Below are 21,811 nucleotides of genomic sequence, written 5' to 3'. Positions count from 1 at the left end.
CAAGCCCTCGACCCTATCCGCTACCAACCAACCCTCGACCCTAGCCGCTACCAACAAGCCCTCGACCCTAGCCGCTACCAACAAGCCCTCGACCCTAGCCGCTACCAACCAAGCCCTCGACCCTATCCGCTACCAACCAACCCTCGACCCTAGCCGCTACCAACAAGCCCTCGACCCTAGCCGCTACCAACCAAGCCCACCTCACAATCGTTCCCTCCAGCTTTTATACCCGCAGTCGACCTAGGGATAACAATACCTAAACACCCCGGTGGTTAACTCAAACACGCCTCTCCCCTACGTTCTAGACTAGTTTAACCTATTCTAATCAAACCTACAACTGACCCGTAACACACACACTTTTACTTTAAATTTTAAATGTGTCAATCCTATTCGTAAGATTAAACTTGTGATGCAGTTAGTCTGAGTAAAGCCCACCAGGGGTTAAGGTAAGCCCACTTCAAAAGGTTGGATATGGTGTTCTTTTTAGCTTGACAGAAACCATTCACTTGTACTCGGTATATCGATATCTTTTATAACCTAAATCCAAACCCTAGATTAGAGATGAAGTAGAAGTTGAAAGGGGGGGTTTATACCCTTACATGTTGCTGATATGTTTGTTTTCATAAAAAATATGTGCACTTAAGTGTTGGTATTTAGAGTGTGTACTAGTATGTTTTCGACCTAACACATGTAGATTTAATGTGCTAATGCGGGGATGTGTTAGTGTTACAGACAGTGGCGTAGCCAGGATCGTCTCAATGGGGGGGGGGGGTTCCAATTTTTACCCGGGGACAAACTTTCAATTTGCACCCCCCCCTCAGACTTTTGATTTGCACCCCTCCCCTCAAACTTTCGATTTGCCCCCTACCCTCAAACTTTATATATATATATATATATATATATATATATATATATATATATATATATATATATATATATATACCGAGGGGTCTATGGGGGGCCCCCAACCCTCGCTGCCTACGCCACTGGTTACAGAGTTGACCATAAATTTAAATTTCGATTATAAATGATCAAATTAAACATAAGATGCAGCTCTAATACTTTTGTGTACATACTTTCGATTCGATAACGGAATAGTTATACAAACAGAAAACTAGTCGTATAATTACTATCAAACCCATGTGTATGGTAGGTTTCCCAGAAAAATGCGCAATCGAACTACTGCGCAACAGAAAAATGCGCAAACAGAAAAATGCTCAAGTGCAAACTAATTATACCAATCCACTTTGATTTTGTTGTATTTCGAGGAAATATGTTTTATTATGCTACAATCAGCATGTGGTCATTCTTTGTTTTTTGTCCATTACTGCTCGACTTATTAAAACAAAAATGCCCTTTCTCACTTTTTTTGTGCGCAGTTTTCCGCTGCGTATCATGCCCATCACCGAACAGTAGTCACTGCATATCAATGTATCTCGGAGTTCGTTTCTCTAGAATTGCTTACGTCCCTTTAGTCTAACCCTCAGTAGCCAACACTTTCCACAAGCTAAAGGTACTCACAGTGTACTGTATACTATTTATGTACTGTTAGCTAAAAACCCGGCGGGCCTCCAGTAAAGAAATATCGGTGGGCCACAGTAAAGCAATCTCGGTGGACCCCCAATGAAGAAATCTCGGTGGGCCCCCAGTAAAGCAATCTCGGTGGGCCCCCAGTAAAGAAATCTCGGTGGGCCCCAAATAAAGAAATCTCGGTGGGCCCCCAGTAAAGAAATCTCGGTGGGCCCTCAGTAAAGAAATCTCGGTGGGCCCCCAGTAAAGAAATCCCGGTGGGCCCCCAATAAAGAAATACCTCGGGCCCCCCAGGAACGGTTCTATACTATCCCTATTAGCGCTTTGATTGAAAAAAAATTGTCGCGTGAATTTAAATTACCAACAATCTGAGGATGGTCACCATGCTTTTGATAAGAAAAAAAAGCACAATGAAAATTTGAATTCGGGGTTGGGGGTCCTATTAGACATTCCCCAGGCCTCTTGGACACAACAAGTCCACCCCTAAACATATCATAGGGTTTATGAAAGCGGAAGAAATAGGGTGGGTGATTCAACAAAATCTTGCGAACGATAACAGGCATCTCCATTGATTAGAGCTTCTTTCAGGCATCTCTTTGAGGTGGTGGGGGTGGGGCGGCTTCGTCCCCTCGAAGAAAATCTACCACCCCCCCCCCCTGAATGAAATGAAATGTATATAGAAAAACAAATACTTTTACCGGTGGTTCCCCCCACCCGGAAAATGTAGTCAGTCCCTCCAAAAATATTAAGTGCCCCCCACCCGCCATCCATGTGAAAAAAAGCCTGGAAGGAACACTGCCAATGAAAAATGACAAGGAGAAAAGGAAATGGAGGCCTTTCCAGAAATAATCGACAAAAAAAAGATGGCGCTGGATGAGCTACGGTGTAAGAAAGAATCCAGATGATATCACATGAATAGTTTTTATCTGGACTCCTCAAAGAAAATGAAAAAAAGGCTAATGAAGACAAATTCGCACATCAGAAAAACAAATTAGAGAGAAGGGCTATCTTGGGCAATGTCAAGGAAACTTCCAGAGACCGGCAAAGGTGGACAGAACTTTCTATGGTGGATCTATGTGTCTTGGGCCCAAAAAGAAAAAGATGACGATCATTCGACAAAACCAAAGTACCCATAAGCAAAACAACAGTTCTAATGACGTGGGAAGTAGCCATTGTTTTAAGCGAGCCGAGTTCGGATAATAGGGCTGGTAAGTAGGTCACCAATCAGTTCTACGGCTCAATAAAACCTGCATGAGCCATAGAACTGGTTGGTGACCTACTTACCAGCCGTATTGTCTGTCTGGTTGGTTTGTCATTTGACCTGAATAACGTAACTCAAATGGGAAGTGACGTCAGCGAGTTTATTCACATTTTAATTTATTCACTTCAGATGGAGCGTGCGGATTCAGGTCAAGATTTGTAACAATGGGTTAATTACTGGATGCGGGGAGATTGTTACAGGCGGCATAGAGAATTTTAATTATTCAGATGACGAGGGGAGATAAACACTTGTAAACATAGAGCGATAGTAGGTTAGGAGTTAACATTAGGGGAGGGAGGTCGTGTTAGGTTAGGAGTTAACATCAGGTGAGGGAGGTCGTGTTAGGTTAGATGTTAACATTCGGTGAGGGAGGTCGTGTTAGGTTAGGAGTTAACATCAGGTGAGGGAGGTCGTGTTAGGTTAGGAGTTAACATCAGGTGAGGGAGGTCGTGTTAGGTTAGGAGTTAACATTAGGTGAGGGAGGTCGTGTTAGGTTAGGTGTTAACATTAGGTGAGGGAGGTCGTGTTAGGTTAGTCGCGAACATCAGGTGAACAAATAGGTCAAATTAGTGGATTTCATATTAAATGATAGGAAGTCGTGAGACATCAAGTGGTGAGACATTTAGTGATGATTCATTAATTGGTGAGACCTAAAATAGCGACACGTGAATTTTCCAGACATCAAGGGTGTGATTTGAAGCAGTGAGAAATTAAATGGTGATACATCAAATGGTATGACATCAAATGGAGAGATACGCAGTGGTGAGACCAGAAATGGTGAGACGTGAAAAGGTGAGACATGACTTGACTCACCTGGCCCAACAAAGACCGTGATATTGTGCGTACAGCTGATCTTGGCGGCGGCCACGCCCACCACGTTCCGGTCACAGCTACCCAGTCCGTACACAAAGTTGAAGCTGATGACCCCCCGGTAGAGGGCGTTCACCTCCTGCGTGACGTAGTACATGACGGGCAGGACCTTGGCCCTGGCGAACTGCCAGCTGACGTCAGTGGGTTCCAGCGTCACGATGGTGACGTTGATTGGAAGTTTGGTCGAGTTCGATGACGTCATGGTTGAGTTGGACTGGCCAGCGCATGGTGGGAACGTCAATGACGTCATGGCAGCAATAACGGTTAGAACTACAAGACTACCGTGCCTGGATAGTTCTAGCTTCGCTGGCAGCAAACCAAGAAGTAGCATATTTGTTCTTCGTTATTTTATATTTTTATACTCGGAGCAATACATTTATTTCCAACTTAAACGTTTCTGTTAAACATTCTAAAACGAGTCTTTTTAATTACACTTTGAAAAACTATATCAAAGAACAACTGTTTTAAAATGTGTTGAATAATATTGGTTTAAAATGGTGAATGACCATATAATTTTCTTAGTGACAGCTATAACTGTACTAGTTACTTTGGCTAAATATACGCACTTTTACAAGAACCAGGTCTAAAATTTTGTTTACAGTTGCACACAATTTTAACACTTCCAATCTCTCTTGAAAAGGAGAATCGAGTAAAAAATTGACCATATTATGTATGCCCTAGCATTAAATATGTCCAAACATCAAAACACATATCATAATATATTATATGATGTATATATCCTAATATAAAAATAAGTACATTAAGTTTAATAATAAAAATAACAGAAAACAGACTATATCTGAATTACAGATTATTATATGCCGAGACTATACTTTATGCCCTGTTATACCACACGCCATGACATTCATATAATCTGCCACAATCATAAAATGCTTTGATGCTGACCGAATAATATACGGTTTTACATACTAAAATATGCCCTTTTGTTATAAAATATCCCCTTATTTAATAAAATATGCCCTCACGTAAAAATGTTCCCCTTTAATTAAAATCATATTTTCGATTATTTAATAAAGCACGGTCTTACACAGTGACGTCACGGGGTGGGGATGGTGAGGGCGGTCCGCGTTGAGTAAGAAATTAAGGGGTGAAACCAAATCAAGAAACTATCAAAATTAAGAGTCAAAACATTGTTGTATTCAGTTAAAATAATTACCTAGTAGGGAAGAAAGGTGATACCAAATTAATATTGCAAAACTGTTTGGAAATAGGAGGGCGTGACATCCCCACTTACCGCACCGGACGACACCCTACCTAGTGACGCCACTGACCTTACATATCAACATACGCCCCATGTGGGAAGAGGCCGGGCGCTGGATGTTCAGATTAACATACAAATGATGTGTGCCCCCCGTATGTAACGCCACTCACATTAACATAGCAACAAAACACATCGATCGTGTCGGGTCACTAGTCAGCGGCGCCCGAGGGACTGGGGCACTCAGAGACGGGTAGTTGGGTGTCATCCATTTACGACGTCCACACGAGGGGGGGGGGGTCCGAAAAAAATGACTTTTGCGGACGCGTTTGAACTTTTAAAAGGGAATTAAGTGGACTTTTTGTGGACGGGGGGGGGGGGGGAGTGGGGGTTCAAAATCCAAAAAATGTGGGGACGTCATAAGTGGATGACCCCTAGTGGTGATGGGGGGGGGGGGGGAGGTCGTACAAAAAATACGAAAAAGTTTATCCCAGTATTTTATTAACACATTTTTATTTTTGTTTCCAGAAACAAACTAACACCACCCGTCTTTCGTGATTCTTATTTCTTTCAAATTGTATTGTCAATAATCATATTGTTATCATTAGTTCTTTTCGTGACTGTTAAAGGAGATGACGTTAATTAGCTGTGGTGGTTTCTGTGGGAATATATATATGGACGGCGTGGTCGAATGGTAGAGCGGTCAGCTAAGGGCCGGAAAGTCTCGAGTTCATCCTGGGCACTAGTCCGTTGGACGTCCTTGAATTCACCCATCTCTGACGACTCACGTTAGGGGAGGTAAAGCCGGCTGACTTCATATGTTCACTGCCCGGCTGGTCATAATGCTGACCACACTATCTCTGATTATGCCGAGGTCACAGAAACAGATGAACTATACTTCGTTTGCCCCATGGACAGTCAGAAACCATTCCGCACTATGAACTACATTACAATACGGTATTGCTATAGGGTTGGGAATTGAACAACCAACTGCTGTAATCGTATATATTCTCGGTAAATCGCTTCTTTCATCAGCTATCAGCATTAGAAGCTTTCCAAAAACCTTATTACGTGATTTAAGGAAATGTTTAGCAGAACTAGATCTATAATCAATCGTTCTTAAAGCAAAAAAAAAAATTGTCAAAAATAAGAACGAAGAAAGTCTAAAATAATGTCAAACAATAATCTGGTAACTCCAAAACTTAAAATGTAAGCCTTTAAACCATAATATAACAGTGATAAATTACCACGATCATGTTAGCTAATGTAACCCTATGCACCATCCTTTTAAAACATAAACATTTTTCAACATCACATCAACAACTATGACATTGTACAACTAACTATATAAAATCTATTATATTCTGCCAAATAGGTCGCAAAAGTGTATCAAAGCTATATTTTAAAAAATATTGTTAAATTAATTTAATTTAACCTTAGAATAGTTCAAAACAGAGTATTGATCGAAAAATCGATATATTTTAGAGGTAACACAAATCAGTATCAAACTTTTAAGATATTTTAATAACGCAATCTCAGACATTAACAAAATAATTTTAACGAGCCGGCCCGCGGCGTAACATACGCCGCTATTTAGTTGTTGTTTTTTCTACTTTTCAGTAATTCATAATTTGTGAATTCGACAGTACCAACGCTGGCACTGAAAATATTTCTTTAAAACACTATAAGTAGCTCGTTAAGGACCATACCCCCCACCCCCCACCCCCTACTTCCTTCCCCCCCCCACCCACCCCCCCCCCCAACGTTTAAAATCGTTTCAAACTAAATTATCTGCCCCTAATAGCCGTCACTAAACCCGACTCCACGAAGGTAAACATAGCGTGAACCACAGCTCACTAAGACCATGTAGGGGTGGGGATGGTAGGGAGCGCGTTTACAGCTTGTTTTCTAGCGTCTCCCATAAGAGAATTATAGATTACGAGCCGACCCGCAGCGTATCATACGCCGCTATTTAGTTGTTTTATGTTCTACTTTTTAGTAATTCATAATTTGTGAATTCGACAGTACCAATGCTGCCACTGAAAATATTTGCTTTAAAACACTAACCCCCCCCCCTTTCCCCTAACCCCGACCCTACACCCCCCCCCCCCCCCCCCCCCCCGTGAAAGCAGCCTCTTCTTAGTTATTTCTTAGTTACCTCCTGTAAGTTAAAAATCGAACAAAATTATCTGCACCTAATAGAAACCCGGCTCTACGGCTCTACGATTTGTGAACATTTAGCTTTGTAAATATTTAGCGTGACCACAGCTCACCAGACAATGTGGGGGTGTTGTGGGGGTGGTAGTGATAGTGATAGAGAGAAAGAGAGGGGACTGCAAGGACGCGCTTGCAGCTTGTTTTCTAACGGCTACCAGAAGAGAATTATATATATAGATCGTACGATCTCTAATTAGGTCAACTGTAATGGCCATATTTCGTAAACCGCGGTTTTGCGACCAATTAAATAAGGTGGAGAAAGTTCAGAGTTCAAGTGTGATTATGTCATACCTATTGGAGATAGATGAAGCTGGAAGTACATTTTAAAGGACACTGCGTGACCTAGTGGTAGAGCGCTAGACTGCTCACCCGAAAGTCTAAGGCCGAGTTTTGACCACACTATTGTTTTTGTATGCCGATGTAACAAACAAAAAAATTAATTAAAAAATTAATTAAAAATCCGGCCAATTCTATTTTGCCCGGTTCGATTAGGGAACTCTACTTACATTTTTGAACTGTCTTAAAGCAGGTAAAGTAGAGCGTATCTGTTTCAAAGACCTCGTCATGTGATGGTATTTTCATCAAACTTCAAACCTAGCTGAGTGAGTATATACTCTTAGTGTAAATCGGAAACACGTAACAATTGTATTGACGTGGGGGGGGGGAGGCATGGGAAAGTTCCAGAGTTTGGAGCCTAGTGTGAATGCACTTCTCGCCTAATTCATACCCGCTACCAGGGACAGTTTAAGCTTGAGCCCCCGGTTTAAAAAAATTTTGGGCCCCATATATATCGGGAGCCCCTGACTGCAGTCCTCTCAGCAATCCCCCCCCCCCCCCCCCTGAATCCGCCATTGTCCTCTACCGTTGTACGATTCGTCCCTTAACAAGCCTAGTTTTCATCTATCTCAGATTGAGCAATTTCTATCAAAATGTTTGGTTAGAAATGAATTGCTCATGACAAGGAATTTCTTCTTTGAATCAAATTCAAATTTAAATTGTTGATTAATATCTTAGCACTATAAGAATGTGTAGTGAATAGATAGCATTACCGTGAGCTAGTGTTCAAGAATATTTTTTGAATTAAAAAAGAAAATTCAATCCAGTTTAGCAACACAGCCATTATTTATTTCAACCTTATTATATTCAATTTATTTTTTAAAAATATTATATTTAAAAATGGATACTTGTTTTAATATTTAAAAGGAAATACATTATTAATCCCGAAGAAATTATAATTCGTTTTAATTACTCGTGGAAAAGTGCTTACAAACTGCATTAATTTTGAAAATTTTTGTCTACAATTTTTTTAAAAGTATTAACGGACATCAACCTGACAAAGATTCAAAGTTTCATTTTTTACGTAAAGGTCAACAACCCAGTATAGTTTGTGTTAAGACAACCATGTTTTCTGAAACAAGGACTGTCTTAACGAAGTTGCACCAAGCTTTATTTCTATGCACACAACAAAACGAAAAAAAAAAAACTCTCAGTATAAGACAACTATGTCTCTATAGCTACGACTTTCTTAACGAAGTTGCACCAAGCGCCTATTCTAAGCTCACAACAATAGGAAAACAACCTGTTTTGCGCTGGGAAATTTCTAAAGACTTTGATTGTGTCCGTTAAAGGGGAATCGTCAACAATGTACCAGCATCGTTGTGTTTTTCTCAGACTTTTGTTACTCGGTTTCTGCTTCAGAAACTTGATCTAATCTTAATTAACCCAAACTTAATCAATGCATTCGCTCGTGGATTAACAGCCAGTAAAAGTTAAAAATAGTTTTTAGTGTTTATTCTTTTTTTTTCAACTGCAGACACTATATGTTATGTTGCGGTGTCTTATAAAGCGTACTTGTAAATGGATACAAAGAACCAAGAGAAAAGATAGGTCTAAAGCAGTGGCGTAGCGAGGGGTTGGGGGCGGGGGGTGTGGACCGCACCGGGTGACACCGTTTAGGGGGGTGACACCAAGGCAAAAAATAGCAAAATATATAGGGAAAAAATGATATTTCCACTTAATTAAGTGATTAATTCGAGTGTTAAAAAGTCTTTTAAGAGCAAATTTGACAAATCCCGAAAAGGGATGGGGGAGGGGGGATGCAAATCGAACGTTGGACGGGGGGGGGGGGGGGGGGCAAATCGAAAGTTTGACGGGGGGTGTGCAAACCGAAAGTTTGAAAGTTTGTCCCCGGGATAAGTCGCTACGCCTCTGGGGGGGGGGGGGTGACACCATTAAGTGCCGCACCGGGTGATACCCGACCTCGCTACGCCACTGGTCTAAAGCACTTAGCTAAACAGAAAGACTGGTTTGTGAGTGGGGGTAAATAACCAATGCTTATTATTGTATCATATAAACCAAGTAAGAAGTAGCTTAAAGTGAAATCACGCAACTGTTATTACCTTTTACATTTTAACATGTACAACTGCATACTTTGTGTAATAGAAGACCTTCACTATAAGAAAGAAAAAATATATTTTTAATGTATGTGACGTTGTGGACGGTTGAAAGATCGATTGTAAACGTAAAATCTAAGTTTGTGATGTCGCAGTCTGTAACATGTCCCTGAGTTCACTCAGCACTGATGGGTACCCATTTCATATTAGGTAAAACAGGAAGATCTGTATTGAGTCAGAGGCGTAGCTAGGGGAGGGTGGGTGGAGCAGCCGCGCCGGGCGCTGATTCGATGGTGGTCGCTAAACTCGTTCTGAGCAACATTACTGAACTATCAGTAGCGTAGCGAGGGGGGGGGGGACGGGGGGGCATATGTCCCCGGGCGCCGACCTTAGGGGGCGCCAAAATGGGTTGGAAAAATAAATTGAAAGGTTGAGGGGGGGGTGCAAATTGAAAGTTTGAGGGGGGTGCAAATCGAAAGTTTGAGGGGGGGTGTGCAAATCGAAAAGTTTGTCCCCGGGCGCCGGGAAGGGTCGCTACGCCTCTGTGAACTATACACGGTCGAAGTTAAAAAAAAATAGACTGCTACTTGGCTACCCAGACTACCCAGAATTGAGGGGGGGGGGGGCACCAATATGAATAATATATTCACTACGCCTCTGAGTTGAGCACACAATTCCTTCACAAGCTAGCTCGAGAAACAAATGAAATCTAATTCATCTCACCTACCAAAAGGTAAAGTTTACTTTTATATTAATAAACCAACTAATATTTTCACTTTACCCTTTCAGGAAACAATATCTTATAACCATTTAATCACATCATTGAACTAACCTTTATTGAAACAATAAATATACAAAACACCCAGCTTTAGTGCGGGTACAACATTTCGAATACAAAAATCCTGAGTATCATAAAAATCAGATTGAATGAAAATGTACTTCAAAGAAACTAGTCACCTTTTGATTATAAACGATCCAGTGTATTATCATATATCAGAATCAAATCAAATGTTACGGGACACAAAATAAACGACACTGCATATCACTATAATTCACATATTGTGTGAGTAAAGATTGCTGTTAAAATAAACACTATATATCACAAGTGTGAGTGAAGATTGCTGTTATAATATAACAACAGTAAATATCACACGATGAGTGAAGATTGTTTCTATAAAATATAAAGACATTAGAAAACACTGTATATCACACGTGTGAGTAAAGATTGTTGTTCTAGTAAAACAACAAGTTATCACTAAATATCACACGATGAGTGAAGATTGTTTTTATAACACAGACGTCAATATGAATGCACAGAATTCCACGTTGATGTAAGCCATTGAGCTCATCGCCTTTTGAAACAATTTCCCGCGCTCTGCCAGGGGAGACAATGATGTTGTCTTCTGCTGGACGTGACAGTGAGTCGTCTGCGCCACTCGGCTAGTGCTGAGGGTAGATGCTTTTGTTTCATCGATGTGTGTGTGGGGGCGGGGGTAAACGAGTGTGTGTGGGAGTGTTTTGTTTATGTTTTAGCAGAGAGAGAGATAAAGAAAGCGAGATCGGAAGAAAGAGAAGGGAAGCGAGAGATGGGGGAGAGAGAAAGGGAGAGAGAGATGGGGAGAGTGAAGGAGAGAGACAGATGGGGGAGAGAGAAAGGGGGAGAGATGGGGGGAGTGAAGGGAGAGAGATGGAGAGTGTGAAGGGGGGAGACAGATTGGGGAGAGAGAAAGGGAGAGAGATGGGGAGAGTGAAGGGGGGAGACAGATTGGGGAGAGAGAAAGGGAGAGAGATGGGGAGAGTGAAGGGGGGAGACAGATTGGGGAGAGAGAAAGGGAGAGAGATGGGGAGAGTGAAGGGGGGAGACAGATTGGGGAGAGAGAAAGGGAGAGAGATGGGGAGAGTGAAGGGAAGAGAGAGATGGGGGAGAGAGAAAGGGAGAGAGATGGGGGAGAGAGAAAGGGAGAGAGATGGGGGGAGTGAAGGGAGGGAGATGGAGAGAGTGAAGGGGAGAGAGATGGGGAGAGTGAAGGGGAGAGAGATGGGGAGAGTGAAGGGGAGAGACAGATGGGGGAGAGAGAAAGGAAGAGAGAGAGAGATGGGGAGAGTGAAGGGTAGAGATATGGGGGAGAGAGTGAAGGGAGAGAAATGGAGAGAGTGAAGGGAGAGAAATGGAGAGAGTGAAGGGAAGAGAGATGGGGAGAGTGAAGGGGAGAGAGAGATGGGGGAGAGAGAAAGGGAGAGAGATGGGGGGAGTGAAGGGAGAGAGATGGGGAGAGTGAAGGGGAGAGACAGATGGGGGAGAGAGAAAGGGAGAGAGATGGGGGGAGTGAAGGGAGAGAGATGGAGAGAGTGAAGGGGAGAGCGAGATGGGGAGATTGAAGAGGAGAGAGATAAGGGAGATAAAGATGGAGAGAGTGAAGGAGAGAGAGATGGGCAGTGTTTCTTCCAGACTTTTTTCTACGGGGGGCCAATTGAAATTTTCGGGGGGGGGGGGGGGCGGTAGACTTTCTTCGGGGGGGGGGGCGGACACTGTTAAAAGTATATTTTTTCTATTTAAATTATATAAATTTCATTTCGTTCGGGGAGGGGGGGGGGGCGTTAAAAAGAGATGCCTGGAAGAAACTCTGGAGATGGGGAGAAAGAGAAAGGGAGAGAGAGATGGGGAGAGAGATAGGAAGAGAAAGAGATTGTAAGAGAGATATGGAGAGATAGAGGTTGGGAGAGATGAAGAAATAGGGAGATCGCGAAAAAGAAAGTGTGAATGTGTGTTTCCGAGACCTGTGCTTCTCTCTGTGTTTTATAGAGGATAAAATAGTTCGCGGTGTACTCAGACTTCAAGAGTGGGTGTTTAAAAATATCTCTTTGAAGTTGGATAATATATTGAATAATATATTGAATAATATATTGGATAATATATTGAATTGTTTGTCTATAAGACCACTTGGGTTTCTTTAAGGCATTTTTTTCTGTGGGTTCGGGGGAAGGGGGTGAGTGGGCACGACCCCCTCTCTCGAAACAAATCTAGCACCCCCAAATCCCCTCGAAAAAAATATATTTTAAATCCAAATTACATATTTTAATCTTTGTCCACGCCCCAAATGTCCCCCCCCCCCCCGCCCCCGGACAATATCTGAAAGAATCACTGTACACGCGTTTATGAATACATCTTGAACACAATTTATTAAGTTTTTTCTTTCAAGACTCTTAAATCTCTTCCGGGTTTAAAATAATTTCGTCTGGTATGGTTTGTGGGAAAGGAGGATGACAGTTTCTTCCAGGCATTTCTCCTCCCCCCCCCGAACGAAATGGAATTTATATAGAAAACATATACTTTTACCAGTGGCCGCTCTCCCCCCCCCCCCCCCACCCGCCGGAGAATGTTGTCCCCCCCCCTCCAAAAATATCAAGTGCCCCGGGAGAAAAAAAATCTGGAGGAAACACTGAGGGGGGGGGGGGATTGTTGATCTCAAAAGATAAAATAAACTTGCTCTCTGTAGTAAAAGCACTGGTTGCTCAAGAAATCTCTTACACATTTTAGCGACCAATTATTTTACTACAGAAAGCGAGTTCTTATTTTTTCTTCAGTGCATTAGAAGTATTTATTTAAACAAATATATAATATGATTTCTTTTCAACGGTTTCCATTTCTAAAGGTATACAACTCATGTAAATAAATGTAAAACTTGAATTACTGTTTTTCAGAGTAACGGTTACTTGTGGTTTTTTCCACAATGCATTCTAGTTTTACAATAACCCGGAAGTTTTATAAAATGGCGTCGCCGGTGACAAGTCTGTGTTTTATGCTCAACTTTATGATAATTTTACTTCAAGTTTTAGCTGGGTAAATACTTATTTTTTGTTTTTATAAATGACACTTTAATGTTTCTTTTTTAAAATATGATATATATTTATTTCAGCTGTTGTGATTATGTTGGTTTTTTTAAATAAAACTAAACCGAAAGTTGAGTGATCTTTTCCTCTGTTGTCAATACCTTGCGTGGGGCGCTGTGATTGGTCGGATTGTAAAACTTTTACAAGTCATCACTAAGAAATACAAAGTTAACAAATACTTATTCTTAATAATATAATGTCTGATACACGTTTATTTTAGAGATATGCCTGCTTAAAAATAATAAAAAGTAGGTCCAGTGCAACTTGCAGCTCTTAAGCCACTTGCCACTTTTTTAAGTCTTAAAAAGTCTAAGCTAAGCCCTAACTAAAGCCAGCCCTCCTAAGCCTAGCCTAAGCCAGCCTTAGTGCCTTAGTCTAACTCTAACTAAGTAACTAAGGTGCACTCTACTTCGCTCTAGAAACTCAAACTCAAGCAGATTCTAGAAATCTACAGATCCAAAACCAAAATAATTTTTTTATTAGATCTAGAATCTAGTTATTCTAGTACGACCTATTATTATTAGCAACATTTTTATTAGGGCCTAGCCAAATAAAAATTCAAATAAGGTCTCTACTAGCAATAACTAGTACATTTATATCACTCTTAATTAACTAGTACATTTATATCACTCTTAGTCTTACATTTGAGGTCACTAGTGATCAACCAAATAGGGGTCACTTGGTTTTTAAAAAATAAAAATAAGTCACGAAAGATTATCTAAATGCTATTGTTATTTTCGCATATTATTTTGCATGAAGTATTAGCTGGCTGTGAATAGCCATATTGGGGCTATTCCCCAAACTATTCCAAACTGGTGGTAATTTAAAAAGTCTATTCTAGACAAGTTGCTCACTGTTATAGTTTTTTTTTTATTTTATGATAGGCTTTTCCTCACACAACTACCACCAGCAAGATATTGATCCTGTTACAACAATTGCACTGATTTTTATTCAATATGATTATGATTATTTTTAAAATCCCACTAATCTCCCTTAGTCCTCACTAAAGTTAGTGTATCACCCACCACCACCACCAAACATGACACAAGGTTTGGCACATAAGCCTACTTGTCAATCATTCACACCCATTCTTACTGTAATCTTTTTTCTCTAATACTTCTATCTACGCAAAATGTAATATCTGTATGTCTGATTTATATTTGAACAGGAGAGATTTCTACAACATACTAAATGTTCCTCGGTCTGCTGACACGTACCAGATAAAAAGGGCCTACAGAAAATTAGCAAAAGAATTACATCCAGACAAAAATAAAGATGATCCCGATGCGCAGGAACGCTTTGCTACACTTGGGGCTGCGTATGAGGTTTGTGCTGGAGATCCGTTGAATAAGCAAGATCTGTTTTTAAAAAATATTTTTGTTTTCATTTATCTAAACATGTTTATTTCTGTATCTTTATATTTATCCATATATATATAGATTAAGTGAGAAAGATGTTGTTTGGTGCCTTGTTAGTTTAATGTGGCTGATAATTGTATTAGAATATTTCTGTATCAGCAGAAATGCTTATATAACTTAAAAACTTAATATAATCAGCATTAATGTACAACAATCTAGCATTAAGTGTTCTATACAACTTGTCTGTAGGTTCTGTCAGATCCTGAGAAAAGAAAGATCTATGATAAACATGGTGAAGAAGGTTTAAAGCAGGGTGATATGAGAGGTGATCCTTTCTCTAGGTAATTGACAGCTGATCATTTCATTTGTAATCTGCTGCAGATTATTTTATTTGTAATTTACAACTCATCATTTCATTTGTAATTATCTAGAGTTTAGTCATCGCATTTTCATGATTGATTTTTTTATGGCTCTGTTTTTGTTTTTTTTAGTTTTTTTGGAGACTTTGGTGGTTTTGGCTTTGGTAATATGAAAGAACAGGACAGAGAAATTCCCCGAGGTGGTGATGTGGTGCTGGATCTAGATGTGACATTGGAAGAGATGTACAATGGAAACTTTGTTGAGGTAAACCACCACGTTAAACAATGTTCTTAAATGTTTCCTATGAAGATTAGACATTTTGTCTAACTTTTTGTTTTGTCATAACTTGGAGAAATTGTGATTTTAAATTTAATCTTGAATTCTCTGGACAAAATATATTTTCAAAATAATAGACGAATGTTTTTTTTTTAAATTTAACTCTATAGATAAGATATTAAATTAGAAATGTCTTTTTCGTATGTTGATCCACCGGTGGGGAGAAAAATATAAAAAATTGCAATTTATTCATAAGGATATAGTTGTTTTGTTATGTTCTTAGGTTTCGCAATGTAAACCTATTGCCAAAACAATTTGTTTTTAAATGCAGCAAAATATCTAATTGTTACCCTTAACAGGTGTTTAGCTATAAACCAGTTGCCAGTCTATAAATAAAATAAAAATAATGCTGTAAAGTATCTAATTGTATTATGGTATAAACTTGTTGCCTTTTTTTTTTAATTTAAAAAAAAAATAATGCTGTAAAGTATCTAATTGTTGCCCCTTTACAGGTGTTACAGTATAAACCAGTTGCCAGTCTATAAATTTTATTAAAAAATTATGCTGTAAAGTATCTAATTGTTGCCCCTTTACAGGTATTACGGTATAAACCAGTTGCCAAGCCAGCAAAGGGCAAGAGGAAATGCAACTGTCGCATGGAGATGGTAACCCAACAGCTGGGCCCAGGCAGGTTTTCTATGACCCAACAACAAGTCTGCGATGAGTGCCCTAATATCAAGTAAGTTGGGTTGGTCTGCCACCATCTACTCAACACATTTTTTTTTTTTACTGATGAGTTTACAATGGGCTTGTGTTTGTACAGTAAAAACATCCTTTTGTGTGCTTACGCTTTCATACAGGTTATTCAACTTTTTTGTTTAAATTATATTCAACTTGATTTTTTTTTCTGATCGTTGTGGTTGGAGTCTAACTATCAGTTTCTTATCCACCCTTTATAGACCAATTTCTTTCAGACTTTGCATTAATCTGTATCATATGTTAAAAATAGAATGTTTAAATGTGGGCTCAATTAACAATTATTTCTTTACTTTAGTTAAGCTATGTTTTTTTTGCTCAACACATTTATCTCCCATTTTTAGTGACATCAAAGGCAATTGAAGATATTGATTAAATGAAAAGTATTGTAATGCACAAGCATAAACTTATCAGATCCAGAATTAGGGAGTTGTACAGTTTTATACACAGCTGACAATTTTTATTATGTGAAGGCAACAGATGTACAACAGCTAGCAATGGTTAAGCAGTTCAGCATTGATTTTTCATTAGTTATAATGGCCAGCTGTTGTTCTTTCCCTTTGTGTAGACTTCCTATCTTTTTTTTAATCTGTTGGTCAAGGTGTATTGTTGGCTGTGAATTTACTATTTTTAGGCACATCCCTCTTAGACGATTCTTTTCTAATTTGTTGCTTAATGTGTGATAGTACATTTGATCATTGTTGTGTGCCTTAACACTCTAATACATGTGTACGCACTAAATGTTGGTTTATGGGGGATAAAATCAATGTAATATGTTTCACAAACAATGTATTGTGTTATTCAACTTACTGTAATCTAAATCATTGACCTTCTGCTTACATCTAAGACTACTGCTTAAAGAAAACTTTCTTTTTTACAAGAATATAATAATTAAATAATTCAAAACATTCATAAGTAAATACACTTAAGCTTTTCTAGTGTCTGGGCAGTTAACAAATAGTAAACTATAATGTATAAGCATTAGCTTATTTTCCAATGAAGGTATATGTTATAATGGGCAACAATGAAAGTTTTACATTCTTTATTTAGTCTGTAATTTTTCTTCTTTGTTGTAGATTTGTTCCTGAGGAAAAGGTTTTAGAAATTGAGATAGAGCCTGGCATGAGAGATGGACAAGAATATCCATTTGTTGCTGAGGGTAAGTTGTTAACATAGTGTGCCAAGAAAATTATTCATTTTAGCATTGCTAATTTGGTACTTCATTGCCCTAAAAATTGTGTTTTTGCATATTTTCACTACTTACTCCTACTTGTTTATCTATTAACAAGGAATCGAATAATTAAGTTTTATAATAAGTTGCCTATTTGTGAATTAATAAATGAGAAATAGATTTTTTGTTGCTCAGAGAATAGCACCACATAAACTTTTTACAACTGCCCCTTTACATATGATTTCTAAAATTAGCTAAATGTATGCAGGATTAAATGACCTTTAGTCTCGTATACAATCTATATGAATAATGTTAGAAAGAAAATGTCTGACCCCCTGACATGTTTTAATATAGATTTTTTTTTGCGCATTATACCAAAATATAAAAAAGATTAAACAATAAAGAGTATTTAATAAAATATGAATTATTTTTAGTATTTTCCATTTGAAAGTAGTGTTAAAGAAACTTGAAAAAAAGATAGTAGGAAAGGGTCACGTTGACATTGTTTTTTTGCCAGTAACCTGACACGAAAAAAATTACAGCTAAATAAGTGATCATCCAATTTTATTTGTCCAAACTATCTGCTAATTATAATATTTGAGTAGTCTATATTATACAGGAATACTTTATCACCCAATTTTTTTTTTTTATATACAAGTGTTTCAATTTGCTACAATGCCAGTCAAAAATGGATCCTTACTATTAAACTCTGTCTGATTTTTTAGTCAGAGATTGTGTATTATTGTATTACAGGAGTATACATATATATTTAAATGTAGGTTAACTGTAGTTACATTTCAAAAACTTTTTAATATATTAGTATTGTTTTAGTAATTTTTAAAATGTTGTCCTAAAGCCATGGTAAGGTATCGAAGAGTCACCCCCACCTTGTTTTTTTAAACCTAGACATATAACAGTTTAATTTATATTCTAAGATGATGTTTTCTTCTTTGAACATATATAATGTTAAACAATTGTGGGTGCAATAGAAGAATTTTAGTTATTTTGTGAATGTTGGTGATTTTTGTGTTTCTTCCCTACTGTAATATTTTTGGTTAAAATGGTGAAGTATGCCTTTCAGCACACCTCAAATGTTTACTTCTCTTACAGGTGAGCCCCACACTGATGGTGAACCAGGTGACTTGAGATTTAGAATACGACAAGTCAAGTGAGTTACGCATGAATCTCATCATATAGCCATTGCTTCATATCAGGCAATATGATTCTCATTTATATCTTGTATACATTCTTTCTAGCCTTAACTTCACCCACCAATCTCAAGTTTAAAAAAAAAAATGGCGAGGTTGTTTTTTTTTAGTGAATAGACATGTAACTAATGTACTTACAACAGTAACTTTTCTATAGGTGGGTGACAATGGTGTTATGTTTTGTTTGTTTGGACTAGCTCATATAATATGACTGTGTCCATATCATTTGTCTGTATAGACTAGCTCATACAATTTGAATGCATCCAAGGGGGTCGGCGTGGTCGAGTCGGTAAAGCTCATGGTTGCTAAACAAAAAAGTCTTGAGTTCGAACCCTCGGGCAGATGAGGCTCGTTAGCTGGGGACAGCCACTCTTCTAGGAGAGACAACTCCAAAATTAAACAACTGCTGCCTTGTAGTTTGTTCTTGGTTGGACAAAGGCTATGGAAGCAAATCCAAAAAGAAAAGCAGGCTGAAATAGGAGTCAATGGCCTCAATGGCGCATAACCAGTTGACACGTAACGCTTAATTGTGTTGGAGGCGTGGTCGAGTCGGCAAAAAGCTCATGGTTGATAAATTGGAACAAAAGTCTCGAGTTCAAACCCACTGGCCGATAAATCTCGATCCCCTTCAACACTAATAATTAAGAACGAAGAAGAAGAAAGAAAAAGAACGTATCCATATCATCTGTATCCACAGACACCCCAGATTTGAGCGCAGAGGTGATGACCTCTACACAAATGTCACCGTGTCCTTAACAGAAGCATTGACTGGCTTTGAAATGGATATCAAGCATTTAGACGAGCACAAGGTATTTCATGGTTTCTGTTTCATTACAGCCATATATGCAGCTTGATCTGATATGCTATGATGTCATTACCCAACATATTTCCTTCACATTGTTATCATATGGGAAACATTTCTATGCCATTACAATCAAAAGAATATGGTGTAAGAATATCAGTTTAATTTAATTTTTTTTTTTTTTTTTTTTGCTGATGAAGTAGGCTCTGAAATTGGTATGATATTAATAATGCTAACTAAGTTAAGATTTTGACTCAGCCTAGAACAGTGTTGTTATGTAAACTGAGGCGTGGATAAGTCCATTTTATACAAGTTTTCATGAGTTATTGTTACATTCTAACCCCTATCCATTCTTCATATAATGTGCTAATTTCCTACATCTTTAATATATTTTTATTAAACCTTAATAACCATTGACATTATAAGCCTTGGCGAGTTCTGATATATTAACATAATGTCTTCACTATTAAATATAAACATATTAAAAATGTGTATATTTTGTTTGAGAGGGGCTAGTTTTTTAAAGGAGACAAATTGACTAAAGCTAGGATACTAAACTCTTTGAATGATCTCTTTGTTTTATTTATCTTTGTGTGCAGACTAATTCTGTTGGAATTTGTTCTAGGTGCATGTTGTGAGGGATAAAATTACTTTGTTTTATTTATCTTTGTGTGCAGACTAATTCCGTTGCAATTTGTTCTAGGTGCATGTTGTGAGGGATAAAATTACTTGGCCTGGAGCGAGGATGAGAAAGCCAAATGAAGGAATGCCAAATTATGAAAACAATAATGTGAAAGGATCTCTTTATATTACATTTGATATTGAATTTCCTAAAGGAGGATTTACTGATGAAGAAAAAGAGCGTAAGTTTTATTTTAAAATGTTCTTTATTTTGGTTTGTTTTTGTCCAATTTTTCCAGGGGACATAACCAGTAAAATGTATTCCTGTAATTAACAGGAGCAATAATTTTTTTTGCTCTAGGCTACATTGCCAGCTTCACTTATTTTATTTAACCTCACTTTTATCTCCTAAGGCTCCTTAGTATTTACCAAAAAGCACCACAGTTAACAATAAGTTTTTAAAATAATGTAATTATCTTTGTGAGAGTTGAGAGCTATTTCTATTTCTCAGAACTCAAAAGTGTGCTGAAACAACAGAGCAAGCAGCATGTGTATAATGGACTACAAGGATTTTAACTGTAGTAGACATTAGTTACCAGCTGTACATACAAACTTTAGGGGATGTGTGGTGGGATAGAGTCCACATTTTAAACTGGTGATATCCTCAGTTCACTTCTTCATTTCTTTACTGCACCAAAACCAAAAGGATCATGTTTTCATATTGCCTTGCTTTTTCCAATTGATGAGTGCCCGTAATGGGAATGGTAACAGAAACTACGAACATTGCTTGTCAAGGATTGATAGAACATTTTGTCAAGATGTATTTTGTTTTACTTTATACTCCATATTCCATTTAATTCTGTTTTTTTTTTTTTTTCTATTGTTGAATTATTTTTAAAGACTGAAATTGGGTTGTTAATTATAGCATTAGCATGAATATTATAAATTATTTTTAGTGCAAAATGTTTATTTACCTCAGACATACAGTGGTGGAAAAAAATTAGTTTCCATTATCATACTGTAAAACAAGAATTGTTCGGGAAATTTTATTATGACTTGTTGCTGGGTTTAATGACATCTAATATCTGCTTGGCTATATTGTTTTGTGCTTAATTATTTTATTTTGATCACTTGTTATCTGGCTGTTGTATCATCTAAATTTCTCATTTGATTCCAATTCTGAAATTATTTTCCACAAAATTCAAGTGTATTTTTTTTTTAAGTTTAAATTTTCATACCACCTTATAATGCTGTACATGTTATTTAGAGTGATTTTAAAAAAAAAATCTGTTTTATTGTGTGTATTTAAAAAACCACGGCTTTTTTAAACTTTAGGATTATGTTATTTGGGTAATTGGTTAGGGTTATCTGAGATGTGCCAAGAATGGTTTGATAAGTATTTGGTTTGTGATGTTAACATAGTGTTAATCTAGTTGACACACCCCACCGTACTTGGTGACTTTGTGTCCATTTCACCCGCTGAATGTATAATGTGGGTTATTTTTAGCTGGACATGTAGATAAAATAAACTGGTATATTTTCTATGACCATATAACTATGTGTATGACTTGTGGAAGCTGGTTTTTGATGCTCAGTGTACAAATTATCATTGTTTGATAGTGTAACTTGTTTATTCTGATTTGTGAAACTGTTGTTTATCAGTGATTAGAGACTACTGTCATTTAATTTTAAAACTGCTAAATGACTGACATATTAGTGGTGAATAAATTAATCAGTAAAAAATGTTTGGTTGCAAAAAAAACAGTTAATAGTTAAAAAATTTATATTGCTAAGTATTGACATTTTCAATTGTGCTTTTGTTTTTGTTTTTTTTATGAAAATACCATAATGTTCAAATCTTTTATCTATTATCTGTGT

At 37.9% G+C, this 21,811-nt stretch overlaps 1 protein-coding gene across 1 annotated transcript; it reads left to right on the top strand.

Moving 5' to 3' along the window:
* The first annotated feature begins 13,249 nt into the window (after window positions 1-13,249).
* Window positions 13,250-21,747, top strand: LOC131943588 (dnaJ homolog subfamily B member 11). The gene is made up of 10 exons (XM_059303798.1): window positions 13,250-13,331; window positions 14,550-14,706; window positions 14,989-15,080; window positions 15,231-15,363; window positions 15,972-16,114; window positions 17,208-17,290; window positions 18,413-18,470; window positions 19,208-19,319; window positions 20,016-20,175; window positions 20,445-21,747. The coding sequence occupies exons 1-10, from the start codon at window positions 13,261-13,263 to the stop codon at window positions 20,507-20,509; spliced, it is 1,074 nt and encodes a 357-aa protein (XP_059159781.1). The 5' UTR covers window positions 13,250-13,260; the 3' UTR covers window positions 20,510-21,747.
* The last annotated feature ends 64 nt before the right edge of the window (window positions 21,748-21,811 follow it).

The sequence above is a fragment of the Physella acuta genome, unplaced genomic scaffold (genome assembly GCF_028476545.2).
Source record: "Physella acuta isolate Inbredline_101_S28 unplaced genomic scaffold, ASM2847654v3 ptg000462l, whole genome shotgun sequence".
NCBI lineage: Eukaryota > Metazoa > Mollusca > Gastropoda > Physidae > Physella > Physella acuta.
Note: the sequence above shows the minus strand (reverse complement) of the source record. Positions and strands in the feature narration are given on the sequence as shown.